Genomic DNA, 19,782 nt, shown 5'->3' with positions numbered 1-19,782 from the left:
TTAAGTACCTAAAGGCTTATGCTTATTCCAAGCTACTAAATTATCACAAAGCACTTGTCAGAATAAAGGAACTTAAAAGCATGCACTTAAGTACAGTAAATAAAGCAAGCATGCACATACAAACACGGACAAAAAACTGTTAAAACTGTCTTCAGAAGAGGGTAGGTTTAATCATTGTCAAAAGCAAATAACTGAAAGAAGAAAAAGTCACCTATAATTATTCTGAATGCTCTATTAAAGGAAATGTTAATTGCCTTCTCTGGTCTTTTATAAGAGTATAAAAACTTTAAAGCATTTATTTGAACAATAGCACAAATCCACCTCTGAAGTCTGCATTCATCCTTCTGGAAATTCAAATTACTGTCACTTTCTATCACAAAAATCAACTCAATATGCATAACAGAATTACTAAACACATTATTTAAAAAAATATTTACAAACAACAAGAATACAAAAATGCTCAAAAACCCAAATGTCACTTCTGAAAATATACAGTACATTTGAGATCTTCCCCTCCCATAAAGCAACATTTCTAGCAAGGTATGATCTTCTTGATCTAACTGATCACCTGAGTTGTATGTTTCTATAGGAGCAAACCAGCAGTCTACTGCAAAATTAGCCCCAAAATTAAAAGCTTATTTAAATTTAACAACAGTAGAGAAATATATAAAGCATGTATTTTAGAAGGTTAGAAAAGTGTTTGTTCATATACATCCAATGCAGAAGCTATATCGTATTACATCTTTGTTTATTAAGACAGCAGTAAAAACTCACTCTGAAGTGTTTCAAGTTCAGCCTTAGCCAGGGCATCTTCTTTCGCCTTCATTTTTGTTTCTTTATATTCTACATATAATTGTCTGGCATCCTTTAAGAAAATGTTGCAACGGCATTAGCATCCTTATACAAACAAGTAATTGCAATGGCTCTGTTTTAAGTTCTCACTTAACCTCACAAAAAAAAATTAAGATATATTTGTTTCCTTGAGTTACAGCAATTTGCAGTCTAAAACATAGAATTTGTATAATAAAGGCTCAAATGTAATAGTGTTGATATTTTAGACTATGATGCTCATTGACAATCTGAAAAGCAAAATGGTTAGAGAAACTACCTACAGCTTTGCAGAGACCATGCACCCCCTTTGCTCAAATCAGCAATCTGGAAGTTCAAGGGAGAAAGAGATGTTTTTAATTAGAGTAGCATGCACAGGGACAAACAAAGGCAACTGCTAGGCAGCAATCATCTTAATGTGAACTCATTAAGGTAACACTAACTGCATGTGCCAACTTGTTCCCCCCTTTTTTTTTAAACCAACTTTACTCTGCTATTAAAGTGTTGAAAAGATACTTTTTCTTTTCTCCAAGGGTTATATTCTAATCTGAAATCCATAAAGCAAATGTACACATAAAACTAGAAGTCCTGTCACACATACACCATAATAAAGTACATCTTTCCAAAATCTGATGAATGAAACATTAGGGCTTTCTGTTGAAACCTTTCCGATATGAACAACCAGATTGCTGAAGTAGGAAAAATGGAGAGTTTTCTTACTCTCACCCATTTAAGAGATATCTATGCCCATTCAAAAACAAAGAATCCATTACAGAAATGCTGAAATAGAGAAATTGCTATTTATCATGCATGCAGAATGTCTATTGTATTATACAAAAAAATAATGATAGCATTAGATAGACCTAATCTTAGATATTTTTACCCAAAAATACTTTTTGGTCTTATAACACTAATAGTACTTCTTTTTACAGATAAATTGTAGCTTAAATTTGAATGCAGAATGGTAGTAAATTTTTTATAATTTCAACTATATTTAAACAAAACCTCGTATCATCAACATGAAATAAGACACCTTAAGGAATCTTGAAAAGATAAATCTGAGCTAAGCAGTCATTATTGCTAACTCTAATGATAGAAATCATCTCATTCTCCCTACAAAAATAAAATAGTTGTTCTTCATGTTACAGCTGCATCTACCCTTTCAAAGCAACTTGAAGGAGGCTAGAAAGAACATGACAGGAATCAAGCTCTGAGCAGAACTTTGTAGTGGTTTGGAGACATCTTGCTGATAAGGTCAGGATGTTTGAAAAACAACTGACAAATTCCCAAAAAAGATGAGTAAAGTTTCACCTCTTTCCAAAACACCTCTTCTTACTTTTTTTCCCTCCCCCCAGGTACAGGAAATAAGATAGTTTTGGGGTTTTTTGTTTTGGGGTGTTTTTTTTTCTGTGTTTTTTATGTAGGAAATCTCTGCACACAAAAGTAATTTTAAATGGTTAAATGGTTTACATAACTTTTTGCTCCTGGAACATAACAGAATAGACCATATCATATGCTATTACTTTTAGGATTAGGTAAAAGGGGTTTGTTTAAACAGAGTTGTGGCTAAAAAAAAAGTGTAGTTACAGGAGTTAGCATTAATAGCAGATATGTAGGCTTTGAGGAGACATATTTGAATTACAAAATAAGTATCAGCACTGCTTTTCTTTTTGGTTTACCTGAAATAAGAATTCCCTACCACACTGGAAATTTCCTTTGTACTCTTGAGGTTTGGCCTACTTGAAAAATTAAGAAACAGAAACAGCCATAAATGCAATAGTTCTTTTCTGCTGAGTTTGAGACATTTGGGTTGTGTGGCATACACAAGACTCAGACTTATGGATATCCAAAAAACCACTTTTGTTTAAGGCTATGATTTCAAAATGGCTACAATTAACTGGCATTTAAATTTAACCCATTTGACACTGAAAGCCAATATTTGATGCTAAATTCTGGTGTAAAATCCATTATTGCTTGTGGGATCTCCAGACAGCAGGCACTAGGGGGTAACTGTCAATCTCTCCAGCATGTCAATCACAGAACAATTGGAAATGTGGTTCAGATGAAAATGAGACACAATAGCTGAACAACAAAGAAAACTAGTCAGAAGCACGTAAATGAAATGTGGTAGTATTGTTGCTTTATAGATATAGAATGGATTATCACTACAAATGGAATAATATGCAGGTAAGATTATTATGGCTAGTACCATAATAACAAAAAAAGGGGAAAGTGCACATTTTGAAGCATACATAAATGTATACATATAAAGAAAAAAAAAAACAACAAAAAGCTTAACTCAAAATGGATTTTGAAGATTTGAAAATCAAATCCTTTCCACAAAAAAAAAAAAAAAAAAAAAAAAAAAAAAAAGGCTCTACAGGTTGTACAGGAAAATTAAAAGGTGTACCTGAATAAAGACTTTAACCACAGACACAAATTTTATGCGAATTGGACCTTATAGGTCAAAATGAAAAAAACACTGGAAAACCATTTAACATAGGAAGTTCTTTGGTGAAAAGTTCTGCCTTAATGTAAATAAACCCCTTTCAATTCACTCTTCAATTAGCTTTCAATCAGTGTAAACAGGAATATTTGCTTTCAAGAATATTCAGTTTTGGTAGTGTTAAGTATTTCAGAATAGGTTTATACTCAGAATTTTTACTTTTCCAAAATGATAAATTTAAGCAGTCATTTATCTCAATACAAGCATTTTAGGGCCTTAAAGATACTGTCAGTACAGACACAGTGTCTTCCAATCTAATGTTCCTTCCCCATGATTCCATAACAATTTCATATCTCAAAACATCAACATTTTATGCTTAATGTATACTTCACCTTAAAAACATAATAGACATAAGAAAAGTACTATTTTCATACTTCTGGGGTGGAAAGATACAGAGAAAAGAGACATAAATACAAATCTTGGAACAGTTCTAACTAAAACTCCACTTTATCTAATCAGAAATATGTTCTCATTTGCAGGAACTTAGGACGTTTTCAAAAAAAAAAATCAAAACAAATACATTATTTCTTCCCACCACTAAAGCAGCATAACATGTAATTAGTTAAGTACAAAGAATAGAGAATAGAGCTGATATATGCTGGTTTATTATATTATAAATCCATATATATACTTTCCAGAAAGGAACAGAATGAAAAAAAGAATGTATTTGAAATGCAAAATTCTGCTATTAGTATTTCCAAATTATATTTAAACTGCCATATATAGGAAAATCCTGTGATTACCATCATATTTAATCACAAGTAAAAATTAAGAATACTAAAAAATTCTTGAAAATATAGTTTCTCTCTTTATATCAGTATCATCTCATGCTATTAAATTGAGATTGCCCAGACAAAGCTGAGCCTGAGTTATGCAGAAATACAGAAATTCCTGATACTGAACTTTCAAGGGTTTCTTTCATTTGTTTAAGGTTTAAGGTCTTGGTTGGGTTTGAGGTGTTTTTTGTTTGTTTCTTTGTTGCTTTTAAATCAAGAGATAAAGCATTTACTCAAACTGTACTAATTCTAGAAGTAAAAACTTCCATTCTGAGTAAGACTCAGTAATTTTGGTTTCTCCTTGATTTTTGGGGAGGGTGATAAGGCTTTGTTTGTTTGTTTGCTTTGTGGTTTTTGGGTTTTCATTGTTTGGGTATTTTCCCCTCCAGTAAATATTAAATCCTCCTGGCTTTCTGGTCTACCTCAAAAGAAACTGGAGATTATCAGAAAGAAAGCAAACAACTTGAAACAACTTGCTGTATGAGAATCTTAATTTCAGATTTTGTGATAGAAAGAGTTCACATTTTAGTTCTTTGGGGACTGACAGAAACAAAATTCACCCTTAAGTGAACTCTTTCTCACAAGCATACTTAAAGTCAGTATACTGAAATAATTTTCTATGGATTAATTTCTACTACATTAAAAATATTTTCATGGAGCTATTGAACCAATTTTTTGTCTTTTTGAGCACAGTATTATTATATGCAATTTATATTAAAAAGAGAGAAAAAAAATAGTTAAATTAAATTTACTCCACCAGCCCACTTTCAATTTGCTATTTCTATGCAATAAAAATTCCAACCATTACACCAAAACAAAAATACTCTTTGGAGAGGATTCTGTACTAGTGATATCAATGTGTTATGGTAAGAAATAGTGTTTAAATGTTTAGAGTTAAACATTTTGATTTATAATTTTCTTTGGCATTTTTACCTTTTTGCCCAAGGGCAACCTAGTAAACAAATAGGAATTGCATTACTTCCTCCTTTATAATCAAAAAATCATGCTTTGCCTGTAAAATAATCCCAGGTGTGGGGAGGCTCTTCAGCTGGGTACAGCCGTGGGCAGTTGTGGTGCGGTTCCCAAGCCCCATGTGACCAGCAGCTGGCTGTGCCACTGCAGTCTCTGCTGGGAATTCCATGTGCCCCATAGTGAGACAAAGGCAGCCAGAAGGGGAAACAGAGGTCAGTGCTGCAAGGCTTCTCTGGGACCCATTTCACACCCCATGAAGCCTCATACCACAGCAGACCAGGAGCAATAACTGAGAGTCAATATTGCCTCGTACACATGAGCTATTCACACTCATGTGGTAGGACATGTAGAGTTACAGTGATACAAAGAAGCTGCCACAGCAGAGCAGGCAACTAAAAACAAATTTCTTTACTATCTTACATTCATATACAACTTCTAGTATTTTTGCAGCACATTTTTCCTCCAGAGCCTCAAGCGGTACCCTGTTAGACGCAAATTATTTTTGCTCACTTGCATACACCCAGAATACTTCTTTTACCATCCACTCTCCTCTGACCTGCTTCTAAGCTTCTAATTGACCTCAGGGTCAAGAGCTTCATCCTTACTTTGGTTCTCCCAACAGCTGTGAAATAGCAAGAAACAGAGCAAATGGGCAATCACTTGTGCCACACATCCTGCAATTGCTCGCTCCCCACAAATTATACTAACAGTGGATCTGTACAGTAAATTGGAACATGTCAAAACCCTCAAAACCTTGTAAAGCTGGGAAATAGAGAGATATTTAACCTTACTGACGTGACTATTTTTTAAGGCATATGTTATTAAATGCAATAAATTTCGTTTTAATCTCACACAATTTCATATAAAGTCACATGTGAAGACAGAAACAACTCACAAATACATTTGCTGACCTAATCAAATCTTGCTTGGAAGCTAACTTGCCAAAGGAGATGCCCTGCTGGCAAAGCCTCTTGAGTTTAATGACACATTGCCAATCCGTTTAAGGCCAAAGCTGAACCATCTCAAAACAGGTGTTGAATTGTGATCATGGATTAAAAGAAAACCTGAGGAAAAAATGCCAAGAAATTAAACACCTCTGGGTCACTGGTTTGAATCTATTCCAGACTACTAAATCTGCTACAGTAATTACCATCTGGTAGTCTACATAAAAATAAATTACTGGCTTTTTTGTTTTAATTCATTTTGTGCTACACAAAGGTCTTTATAAACACAAGTTTCAATTGTAACTGAAAGCTCTGTTGATAATCTCACTAGGTTATACCCAGTGCAACCATGTGTACTGAGCTCAAACTGGCTTCTCATTAACCGTGAGCTGCCACATCTCCCAACAGCTCACTGCGAGGGTGTGTGCTCTACACCTACGAGATTACAACAGAAGAAGGAAACTTTATTTTCTTTACAAGAAATAATTTCTGTCAAAACAAACAAAAATGCTTTCTGCTGCATTACCCTCAGGACAACAGCAGGCTCACAATTCAGTCGGTGTAAAAATAAAGACATTCACTGCTAAACTTCACCACATCAGTGTGGAGGTAAAGTTGACAGGACCACTAAGAAACATGCCTATCTTCTGTTTTCTGAAGGAAAAAAAATTGTGAAGAATAATTAAAAACATTTTTCAAAAAGACCACTTTTCTCAAGTTGTATGTCTGGACATGCAAAAAAACCCACCCTCTAGTCAGGTACTTTTGGAAGAAACTGCAATTTACCTATGGCAGCTCTCCCTCAAAACTAAGTTCACTTAACACAACTGCCTGCTCTGTATTTCATACACAGTTTGAACTGAAATTCTTGCACACTACATGTAGCTAGTTTATTTCATTCTAAGAAGAAATTTCAATAAGCATTTTAATTGAGTTTTTGGGGGGTCTTTAATCCCTTTTTTTTTTTTAATATCTTGCCTATTTCCTGGTTGTTCTCATTAAAGCATTAACTAAAATGGCCTTAGAAACAATTTTCATTCTTTTTTTATTTTTTCTTATCCTACATTATAAGAATTAAACTTGGTAATAGACAATGTAATTTACACTCCACTTAATGTTTCCTTCACAGCACACATTTTGATTTATGATACATTTTATGTATTTTTCTCCCTTTGCTTCTTCAAACAAACTCTAAAATTCTGTTTTTACTCCTAAATTTAACTAAATTCAATGTGTGGATGTAAAAATCTATGTAGTTTCTCTCAAAATACAATTGTCAACAGTTTAAAAAACCTGCTCATTTTCTTAGTTTCTCTCATCCTCCCCTCACACATTTTTCTTCCAATTTTTTGACATAAAATGCAGCCTACAACAAAATGGCATAGGCCAGCACAAGGGCATGCAAACAAAGCATTTTTCTTCAGTGAAGGCCCACCTTAATTATTTTAAGTGCCTCCTTCTGAAATCTGACATTTTGAAGGAAGAAGCGAAGTAGGAGAAAGACACTCAATTGGATAAATGAGAGCCAGGCATGAGCAGAAGCTCAGCAACCTGAATCCTCAGACACAGCTGTTGCAAGAAGAATATTCACATTAATTAACAGAGGGAGAGATGGATGCTAGGTAAAAAAAAAAAATACAAGAAGGACTAAAAAGTTTTATTTGTTGCTATTGTTGTTATGCTGTTATGTTTGATTAGGTTTGGGGATTTTTAATGAAGTCTCCTCTGAGGAAGAACTTGTGTCTGTTACAGGCAGGTGCTTCTGTTTTGTTAGTTGGAAGAAACATTTCAGCTGTTTTACTGGCAGGGCTTTGAAAAACTCAGTGGCAGAGCAACATTCAGTTAAAAGCCTTGCTAACTCTTCCCCTTTCCTGTTCCAAATATGGTTCCATTAAATATGGATGCATTTTTAGAAGTTCATCTGCAATTGGATTAAGTTGCAGCTGAATGACAGATTTTGAAAACAATTTGTTGGCTCTTAAATGACTGGAGAAATAATTTAGATTAAAACAATAAACAACTGAAATCTGTAGCATCCATCCTGATGTCAACCACTTGCAATATGACACGTAATACTACTCAGGATCTGTAGGATCCTTCATCTTCTGCCTTAGTGATTTACTTTTATTAAAGCATTAAGTAACCTGAAATCTCAAGTCTGTGACTACTGAATAAAAAAGCACTCAGATTTAAAACAGGACCTCTGTACCAGGGTATAATCTTACAAGTACAAATTACTTTTTGCTCCATGTTGGTCATTCAGCCACATCTTGCCAAAATGTTAAATATACATCAAAATCAAAAATAACTCAGAGGTCTCGCTGTCAAGGTAGCTACAACATACCAGGTACCAAAACAAAACTCCAACTGCTCTTATGCTCTTCAGAAGAGGTGATACTTCTTTAAGTATTGTTAACTAATAAATAATAAGAAAGAATAATTTATTTCAGTCACCTGAAGTCCTGAATAGTTTTAACATTGAAGATTTTTTACGGTTTAGTGCATTTGAACTCATGTAACTAGCAGGTCACATTAAACAACAACAAAACAAACTCTGCAGTTAAGCAGCAGTGTCATTTCTATATGGGCCAATTTACTCTAGAACCTCTATCTCTTTTCTCCCCCTTTGCTTCAAAGCCTTCCTGCTCTGAATTCCTCTACAACATGCTTCCCCTGCCACAAACACCCTGCTGGATGGTCTCCAATATTCCAAGAGTTACTGGACAGCTTTTATTTTCCAATACTATTAATTTAATGGTATAGGAATCCTAACAAAGGGTAAGTTCTACAAAGCATGAAACATCATTTTGTTGTATTTTTTTTCTGCCAATTCTGACAGGCACAGGAGCTGCTTTTTGAACAACAGATCTGAAACCTGCTATACTAACATAACGCTATCTTAAGATCATAAAAATTATAAGACATAAGAAGTCCTATTTTCAATTATTCACTAATCTCACTATATTGTGTGATTTTTAAAAATTTTGCAATTAAAGCAAAAGGGAAAGTATTATAATTAGGAATAAAGTTTCAAAATTGCAGCAACGAAGTTTGCCGACCCTAATTATTTTCTATCTGACTCACCTTGATGAGGAATGAACATCAAAGCTTAATATGGACACAACAGATAATTAGCATAATCAACTTGCTTTACAAACTTGTAAAAAGAAAAGTTTTTTAATAAAACAGCCCCAAAGTTCTGATGAAAATTTTAAGCGAGAGAGATTAACTTTTGCCACTGTAGGAAAAGTTAAAGGCCATAAAAATGGATGCTAGAAGACCAAGCATTATTGTATTTATAACTTCTACATGGGTTTAAATAAGAGAGTAGGAATTATAACTGTAGTCTTTTTCTAGATTGAACACAGACAAAACCCAAACAGTGATGCCATTTGTACTACTTATACTTTCAAAACAATACTCAATATTTCTGTAAACCAAAGAAAAATCATCTCACATTGCCTGATCCATATTATCAGTGACCAAGGTATTAAAATCAAAATACTGTATTTAAGGAAGATGCAAAGAAAGAGCAGGTGATATTAAAAAAGTTATTCTGGTAACTCATCTGACAATACTTCTATTGGTTGAATGCCAGCTAGATTTTATAGTATTAGATTAAAACACAATAACTATGAGCAAGCCTGCCACATTGATGCTTATAAATTACAACCATACCTTTGTTATTCTACTTCAACAATTTCAGGTATCAATTTGTATCATTATCCAGTGAATTAAAGAAACTCCATCATGAAAAATAATTTCAATGTTACCCCAAATTTAAATGGCATATTAAAATTTGCCATGGAAGTACAGCATTTGTTGATTTGAGATTAAAGTACTTTTGTTAACATCACTTAAAAACACTAGTATTCCAAATTAGATGGATATATATCCATCTCCCCCACCCCTCTTCCATCATTTATTCTTGTAGCTTTGCCTAACAGAAACTGCTTCCCTAGCTTATTAAGATTAATATACATTTAAAATACATTCATATTTCCATGAACTTTTTAGCTTTTTATATCAAATTTGCCTCCAAAGAGTAATTTATATATATATATATATATATATATATATATATATGCTATGTGTTTGAGCCAAAAAAATTAATTAAGAACAAGTGCTACACATCTGATTATGCATCACCATCAAGAAAAATTAAGTAACACAATTTAACATCATCACTGTTACCTGGAATAACTGAGGTAAAGCTTTCACTGTGAGACAGAACCATATTCCCAGCTTGCATGGAAGTAAGTCATGCCAATGTGGTTTGTCCAGTACCCTGCAGTCAAATAAAATTGTAGGTTTTTCATTATTGCCACACAATATCAAAGCCAGAACTTTCCTATTATCCTTTAAGATGATTAGCACTCGTCAGCGCCCATAAAAATATCTGACTACATAATAATAAAGATTCATTTTAAACATTTAATTCAAAATACCTAACAGCTAATTTCTAATCATTTCTTTATTTTGATCTTCGAATAGGCCTTTTCTTCAGGAAAATAAATTCATAAGCCACATAATCACTTTAGTTTAAATAAAAAACCAAACCAAAAAACCACTCAAGCTTCAACCAAGTGTTCACAAGTGCTGACAACCAGATATGAAGACTGTAGCATAAACAAAACAATACATAAAAATTAATGTCATTTGCAGTTCACTGGAGCATTACTCACTGATGTCATCAAGAAAGACGACAGGCAGAATGGTCTCTGATCTCCATCCCTCATTGATCCAGTTCATGCCCCTGCTGTGTGAACTATTTAAACCCTTTATTTCTTTCTATGAATCAATAAAAGAAATAGTGGTATCTTTTGGAGTCACTATTTCCCTATGTGTTCCTTGACAAACAACGTGTTACAAGCCTTTACCAATACATTAATTTCTAAGTTAATCAGATAAAAAGCATTTAATCAGACAAGCATAAAAAACCCCATAAGAACTCCTTGCTTGGAATAGGAATAAAATGAAGCTCAAATAAATTGAAATATGCTAATTGTAATCAAAGACAAAAGCCCTTACAGAGGGAAAAAGTTCTAAAATCTCCTAAAATCAACTTGCAAAAAATAATAGCCTTTTATAAGACAGAAGCCTTTAATTCAGTCTTAATCTTTCAATGATTATTGATCTGATGCATAAACACCATGTGTTTATTTACAATCCAAACCTGAAAACACATCTACACTGGCACATTTTATATCAGCAATGGCTGTTATTACAAATACAGTTGTTTTTCTCACTGAGTATTTCAAAGATGCAAAAAAAAAAAGAGAGAACCAAATCAGTAGCTGACAGAATGTTTTAAAATGCAGAAAACAAAAGAGTCCTTTCCCACCTTTCGTTTTTGTCTAGAGCAGCAAGTTTGGCTTCATCTGTACTCCTGCTGCCTGTTTTTTTCTTCTTTTCCCTCTTTTTTCTGCTAAGCAGTTCATCCTTGATGTAGAAAGAACTACGGTTACAGGTTATCATTAGCATGTAAACCACAAATGTTACTGGGACTCTTCTGTGAAGGGTAAACACTAGAGTAGCATTTATGCAAATTTATCTGGGGTCCTACATGATTAAGTAAAATGATCTATCTTAACAATAACTGTTGCCATGGTATCCAGTCTTTAAACACACATGAAGTCCAGTTCTGTCACTCATGTGTATCTCCATAGCAATCAAAGTTTTCTAAGAGGAGAAAGCATTCAACTTGCCTCCTTTCTCATTCATCAACTTCAATAATGCAGTGGAAAATAAAAAAAGTAAATAGATGCTAATGTATGAATATTTTTCAAGTTATGCTTAGTTTTTTTCTTAGTCTACTGAGTGCAACAGACTTCTATATGACAAAAAATAAAATTATCAAAAAATAATGTGATTTATACTGCTTACCAATTCCCACCATATTAAGAAAAACCCAAAACAAAAAAGCATGTAGCTGATAACAAAGGAAAATCAAGTATGACTTTTAAACAAACAAAATCTGTTTATTTTTAAACCTTAGCTATGACTACAGTAGCATATGATTCTTCATCAACAAATTATAGACTTTTTCTCTTCTTCCTTCCAGATAAAAACTCAGGACCAGCTCTTGCAATTTATTACCAATTCTAGAAAAATTAAGTCATTTTTAGACTACTATTTCAGAGATGTTGAATATCTCATTCTGTAATTATCATCATTTTAAATATAATATTTTAAAAGTATGAAAAATCCAAATTCAAATCAAGGAAAGTGGTAGAGGTATCTATAATACGCAAACTTCTACAGGAAATGCAGTACTAATAATTGAAGCAAGTTTGATTTATTACCAATACTTACCAGCTGTTTTTCCAGGTAGATTGACCAAACCACAGCATAATGACCCACTGTGAGTATAATGAACAAGAGTAATGCCAGCTCAGCATTGCTCATTTTTCTCACCCGCCTGTAGTAGAACACAGGCTGTCGCCAATCTGGTAGTCCATTGATCAGAATATCATCATACCTACAGTAGCAAACATAACAGGCTTTCATGGAGAGCTAAAAATGAAATAAGCCAAGCCATCCAATTATAAAACAAAAGATAATCCACAGAGTGTTTGAATAATACACACACAAAAGATCATTTAGTAATTTTTTTTTTTATAGAATAATGCCTTGTTTTGTCAGCAGATTGGCTTTCATGTGGAAACAAACAGGCTCCAAACACTGGGGCAGGGAAAAAAAAAATTCAAATCTTCCTGCAACACTTGCCTCCCTCCTCTTCCAAGTTCATTCACTTTTGAAGTAAGAGACTTCCAGAAATGTGTTCGACATGCTCCGTAATCATTGGGTAGGTCTCCATGATCGAGGTAAGTAATAACTCACTAAACAACTAAATAGGTAGCCAAGAACAAATGTCTCAAACACTAGAAACCCCTTTTTCTTTTCCAAATTAAATGCAGAATGTTGGGGGGAGGGGAGAGGTATCTCTGCTTTTTGTTTTTGTCCTTTAGTGCCATAAAATCCATTAGGTAAAGCATGCCAGACTTATAGCTTCTTTGTAAGATAAGAGCTTAAATTAGAGGATTGATATTGATGTTTGAAAATGAAGTTCACCAATTTTTTATTTTCTATTTGAAACACTGTCTTCAAAAACAATCTATTTTAAAACTGTTTAATAACTAACTCTGCCAACTGTACAGAAACTATTTTATGACAAACCTTTTTCCTTCACACAAATGTCTTGAAATATCTTGAAATGTTTGAGGTCTTTTATTTACAGTATTTGAACAATTTAAAAATAAACAAAACAAAGACATGCAAGCCAGATTTTTTAAATTAATTTTCAGAGTAAACAAAAATCTCTACAGTAAACTCAAAAATCTGTATGTTCAAGATGCACAACCTGTTAATCTTAAATTGAACACCAACTCATTATATATTCTAATCACACCATTTCCAGAATTAAATCTGCACTGAAAGGCCTAATTTGGTGCAACACATTGACCAAAATATTTTAATTAAAAATATTCTGAGTTAGTCGCAGGCCTAATTACAGGAATAGAAATAGGGCCTATATTGTCATGCAGGTCAGTAGAACTCAGTAGTAGGTTTTTCTCAAGTAAATTGACCAATCCAGGAATAATAGCGCAGCTGCTAAACTGCCAGTCTTGACATGTAAATCAATTTAAATGCAACAACTGCACTAGCTACTTTGATAGTTATTAAATTGATACCTTGGAGATGCAATAAAAAAAATATTTCCATAAGCAAATTTATTTTAAGCAGAAAAAGAAGCAGTGGTTTTCAATTAAAAATATATCTTAATATAGTTCATATCTGAAAAGCTAACTTCTGATAAAACATTTGTTCAACTTGGCACCATTATGTCTGCATAAAAGATTTAACACCTCAGGATTCTGCTGTGTTCTGAATGATACCAGAAGTTAAATTCATATTACAAATTTCTATCTCCCATTACAACTATGAGAATACTAAAGTTAACATCTATTATTGTAAAATTTGAACTACTAACTTTTTTCCTTTCCCAGTAAGTCAGAACAAATTAACTACTTATACCTTAATACAAACTTGTTCAGAAAAATTGCTTATGATGCTATTTTAAAATTAAAATTTCTACTTTTCATTAAGAAATAAGTAGAAGTTTTAGCCTTTAAAATATTAAGACATTTACAAGATTTTAGTTATAATGGAAGAGACTACTTTAGAAACAGAAGCATTTTAAAACACATTAGGTTGATAACAAGGTTTTACATAACATGTTCTTCCTCTGAAATCTCCAGAAAAATACATGTACAATCAAATTTAATATACATTTATTAAGCAGTTGCCTTCTTATATACTGAGGGTTGCTAATTGATGCCCTGAAAAAGTGGCTACTGATTAATAAAGTCCATATATCCTGATGGTAGCAATATAGTAATATGTAAACCAAGATTTCAAACTAACATTTGGCAACCATGTTCTATTATCAATTACCTGTTAAGAAAAAATAAATTAAGACAGCAGAGCCTCTTGCATTAAGTGCTTTAAACAGCACTCGGTATTTACTAGGCTGTGTCCGCTGCTCTGAACAACAGTCTCCACGGATTAAGTCCCAGAATCAATGCTCTATTGATTTTACTATCAATGAGCATTATGGCTCACACGACTGGCCATTTTAAGGGAAGATAGCTTCTATTATAACCCACTTTTTAGAATATATACTGTTAAAAGATAAATCACTGCTTTCAATAGTAATTAAGCTCTGTATTTGAAAAATAAAGATATCAGTAATTTTTAATTTTTCAACTGGAAAATGATCCTACTGAAACTCAGGAGCTCCCATAATTTTTAAATTTTAATTTTCAAATTTAGAATGTAATTTAATTAAAAGCAAGTTTGTCATTAAAGAATCCCTGTATAGACACTTATATTAATTACGAAAGACAGTTAATCCGTGTGCATCAAGAGCTACATTCGGAATTTAATTACAAAGCATTTTTTTTTTTTGCAACCTATATTAATTGTAACTCTATACAAAAAGAAAAAACAAGCTGAAAAGAAAAGCTACATCTGCAGGGTTTCCTTCACAAATATATACACACAGAATACAGCAAATATTTTACATATGTGTATGCCTACTAGTTGTCCTTGAAATATAGTAGTCAACAAGCTACAAAAACCCCAAAGCACTAGTACAGAAACAGAGAGCCAGAACCATTCTTCATTTAAAACTACGTTGAGTATTTATTTTAGAACTCAGCAATCTAAAAAAGATTTGGTAGTTCTGTACTAAAATTGCAAGATTATGAACATTTTTTTCCTATTTTATTTCATTAAATAGTTTTTAGAGTTCTTTGTGAATTAATTACATTGCAAATAAAAAATCCATTAACTATAGTAACTAATTACAATAACATCAATCTTAATATAATTATAATTTACTTTTCCCTTTAAGAGAGCCACTGCATTTCATATTTTAAATAATTTCAGAGATCTGATATAGTTTATATACTATAACCTTGAATAAATGAGGACTATTCTGAACTATGGAAAGATTGCACTGATGCTTTTTATTTTGGGAGGCCTATTTTCCTCAAGCTGTCAAAGACATCCAGCACAACATCAACCAGAACAATTTATACCTATGAATACAGACGTATAATTATTAATGAGTACCAAAACAGACACCTTTCTTACTCTACACAACTGTATTTTGATCCCTTTGCAAATAGTTTGTTTCCTGTAATCAAGCCAACTTTGCTACAGAGGACAGGCTTGGTAGATAAAAAAAAGCTCCTTAAAAAGGTAACAAACATTGAAATGAAGACCTAAGATTTCTTTTACGTCTAGTTACAATTAACAGAAGTGCATACAATTATTTTTCATGAACTAAGATAACCAAGGCAAATAAAATTTATCACCATCAAACTGATTTACCAACGCCCTAAAGGTGAAGTGTATGGCAGGAAATGCACGCCTCTCTACATACTCTGAAGATAAAATTTTCTGTAGTATTTCACACTGGAGTACGTATACAAAACAGAAAACACTGTGTTCTGATGCATATTTAATTTAATGCTAAACAGTGCTACATTAAATGATGCTGCATGTATCTTTATTGTCAGAATATTTGAATGTTTTTATCATCTTTCACTCAAGAGTGTGTAGGAGAGAAGTCCTAACATGGTAGTATTACCATATTAGGTAGTACTACTAATGATACTGGTATACTTCATTAGTAACTATATAACTTTCTCAAAAAAGAAAAATGCTTTAAGGCTCAGTCGTATCACTGTCAGTAGAGTAAAAGTAATATTTTAAGAAAGGTTTCTGCCATCAGATAAAGTAAAAAATTCACTGATAAATAAGAAAATGCAAAGGATTCAGAAAAATAGTTACATGTAGCTGGCCAACAGATCTGCCTTTTTAAAACACTGTTTCTATACTCACACAAAGGAACAAGACCTCTGACATTCACCAAGAATGACATTCACGGAGAAGGGGTTTTATTGTTTCAAAATGAGTTTCATCACTCTCTTGTATAGTGCAGGACCTTATTCCTGCCTTTGCTGGCTCCACTCCCTGTACACACACCAGGAATGATCAGACCACTCGAGAGAACAGTAAGAGCCAGGTACAGCTGACTTCACTGTGCAGAAGTAGAAGGTTGCAGCTTGCTCTTCTCTCGGTGGTATAAACCCCTGCCCCAAACCCTTACAGTGTTGTGAAGGGATTCCCACTCCACTGCCAGCATAAGGCTGCAGCGCAGGGACACTGAGTCAGCTTTGAGCCTATTCCTATGTCCATCACATCATACAATTCAAAGCCAAATACCAACATTTAAAGTAGAAAGATTCAAAGAAGTAATAACTCCCACCCCTTCCTCTGCTGTACAGCTGCAAGTAAGGCTCGAGTTACCTTACAACAATATAAGAGGGAGAGCATCTCCTATCACACTTACTGAAGACTTGTATTAGAAACGTGCTGCAACAACGCCTTACAACCACCCTCCATTTACGAGCTCAGATGAGAGATTATCATTACACTGTGCAATAAACCTGATCAATACAGGGCTTTTCAAAGTAATGAGACTATCTAGCTCTGCTCTACAGGTTATTTCTAAACTCTGCATATTATTTCCAGAAAATTCTCTGAAAGTAAAGACTGTTTAATCCACTACATTTATATTAATTCAACTATAAAATCAGTATTAACCATACATCCACATTGTGCAAGAAAAAGATGACATTGTGTATGTACAAATAAGTTAGTGACAAATCCATCTAAGAACGATCTACTGCTGCTTTAACTTCTCATTTAATCATTGATGAACTAATTAACAGTATTTGAGTAATTAATCACATTTGTAATGTATGCAATAGTCTTTGTAAGCTGCTGCATCACAGTTTCATGCAAAATGCTTCTATTACAGCTGCAAAGAAATTCCTACAAGTTCCATGATGGAACTAAGTTCCAGAGAAGCAACACACTGAAGTGTATACAAACAATGCTATTAACAAAAAGTTAGGAAGATCTGGGGAATAACTCACTTTAAGTGGCCTGAAATAATTTAACTAACTTTTTTTTAAACTTCTGTTAAGTGTAACTTCACAATTAAATTCTCTTTAGAAGGATGAAATAAAAAACCTCACAAATTTCCAAAAGTGCTTCTATGAAGTACATTTTCATGACACTTGAAAAAGGGATTATCAAAAAAGTAGATAATCTGTACTATAAACCCTGGACTCCTGCCAAGACATCTACAAAGCCAAAATCCTTTCAAGAAAGGTCTCATAAAACCCCAGTTAAAGACTTGTAAGCTGAAAGATGATCTACTAAAACACCAACCCAAAAGCAAAAGTCTTTCAGTGTCTCAGTTTTTCTGATAATCATTGGTTGAAATTCCTATTTGTTTAAAAACAGAAAAAAAAAAAGTTCTAAATAATCTTCCAGAATGCAAGGACAACTAGCATTTATTAAAAAAATATTTAAAAGTTTCCACTATTAGAGATAATGTCTGAAAGAAAAAAGAACCTATGAACTAAGCAAAGAAAACAATGCTGAAGACAACATACAATGAAAATAATCCCTAAACATCATACAACAAGCCTTTTACTCATACAGGGAGGTATTACTGGCATTTGAATAAGTGGCCAATATTTTTTAATCACAGTTTTTGAAAACTGACAACTGAGCAAAAAAGCTGATATAGTGGTTAAGTATTTTTAAAAATTGCTTGAAATAACAGCTAGCTTTCAAAGTTCTTTCAGGTACTAAGTTTAAAAGAGAAAAAACAATATGCATTGCAAAAAAAAAACCAATTTACCCTTTAAGCCATATAAAATTTTTAATTAAACAATTACATTGATTTTACTAACTGAAATTATGCAAAAAAAAAAATAATCTGAAGTGTTACAACTAAGTCACATAGGGCTTAAGTATAGCACTAGCATGAATGCTTTATTTAAAAACCTGTTCAGTTTAACTCACCTCTGCCTCCTTTCTTCATCCTTTAAAACCTCATAGATAGCCACCAACTAAAACAAACAAAACACCAAGAAAGAAAACACAAAGATTTTACTTCATGACTGAATTTATAATTTTGAACAGTAGTATCATATTTACATTTGCCAACAAGTGACCTTTGCTAATTATCATTTTTCCCTACATCACTAAGTAGCAAACTCAGCATGCAAAAGAAACAGTAATATATTTATATACAAATGTCATCAGACACAAACAAGCTACTCTTATACAAGACTTTCTTCCCATCTTCACTTCTGTCAAACTGAATCTTGTCTCAGGTAGGTATCCCTTATTTCATCCTGAAGATCTTGCTAAAATTAAGTAAGCTGAACTTAGCCTGAGGTACATTTTTAAAGGTAGAGCTAATTACAAAGTCACATTATTTCACTCTATAAATATTCAAAAATAACTAAAATTAATTATTTTCATTAAATTAGGCCTATCTAGAACTTGTGTTAAGAACTGATCAGAAATTTTCCCCACTGCTTTTGGAAGTGCAAAACATATTTACCTCCTAAGAATGTTAAGTATTATGTTCAAATTATTTTTAATATAGAGGTAAATATGAAATACAAGTTACCAAACAAGTTAATTCCAAAAAAGTGTACTTGGTTTTAGTCTAGCTACATCAGCAAAAACGTATTTCAATGTTTAATTTAGTAATTTCCAAGGTGTACCACTATTCTTACTAAAACAACATCAACATAAAAATTTCTATTTTCCCCTAAAAGTTTTACTGGCACACATTGTACTTACTTGCCTAAACTGTATTTCTGCATTTTCATCTTTATTCTTGTCTGGGTGTAAAATTAGAGAAAGCTTTCTATATGCTTTCCGAATGTCTGCAGGCGAAGCATCCTGAAAAAGAAGGAAACAAAGCAAATTGTGAGAAACCGATTCCCCGAACTTTCTGAAGATCTGCAGACAAGCCAACCAAGTGTAGGAACTAAGGCCATGTAATTGGAGACCTGCAACCAGCCCAGCCTAAATGATTTAACAGCCTTTCAGTCCAATTCATCCTTCATCTTAACTCCTTTCACTACCATACATCCATTACAACGACATTTGCCAATACTTGCAAACACTTTCTTGTTTAAAACCTAGACTGGGCACCTTCTGCACCATTTAAAAGTTCAACTGAAAACTGAAAATTATTGCATCTGCATATCTTCAAGACAGACATAATTTCAGCAAATTATCATGCTCAATTTCCCAAACTCAGGACTTGCTAGGAACTCTTCCCTTATTAATATTTACATGCAATTCA

General features: G+C 33.1%; 1 protein-coding gene across 2 annotated transcripts in view; it reads right to left on the bottom strand.

Moving 5' to 3' along the window:
• The window catches only part of DNAJC1 (DnaJ heat shock protein family (Hsp40) member C1), a 108,986-nt gene that overhangs the window by 52,335 nt on the left and 36,869 nt on the right, over positions 1–19,782 (bottom strand). For both annotated transcript variants that reach the window (XM_021530379.3, XM_085565615.1), the window contains exons 2-7: positions 19,272–19,373; positions 18,480–18,526; positions 12,342–12,507; positions 11,371–11,468; positions 10,221–10,314; positions 775–865 (exon numbers count right to left, since the gene is read on the bottom strand). In XM_021530379.3, the coding sequence (XP_021386054.2) occupies positions 775–865; positions 10,221–10,314; positions 11,371–11,468; positions 12,342–12,507; positions 18,480–18,526; positions 19,272–19,373 (598 nt within the window). The remainder of the gene's footprint in view (positions 1–774; positions 866–10,220; positions 10,315–11,370; positions 11,469–12,341; positions 12,508–18,479; positions 18,527–19,271; positions 19,374–19,782) is intronic.

Source organism: Lonchura striata, chromosome 2 (genome assembly GCF_050655825.1).
Source record: "Lonchura striata isolate lonStrDom1 chromosome 2, ASM5065582v1, whole genome shotgun sequence".
NCBI classification, from domain to species: Eukaryota; Metazoa; Chordata; class Aves; order Passeriformes; family Estrildidae; genus Lonchura; species Lonchura striata.
The sequence above is the reverse complement of the archived record's forward strand: the minus strand, read 5'-3'. Positions and strand labels throughout refer to the sequence as shown.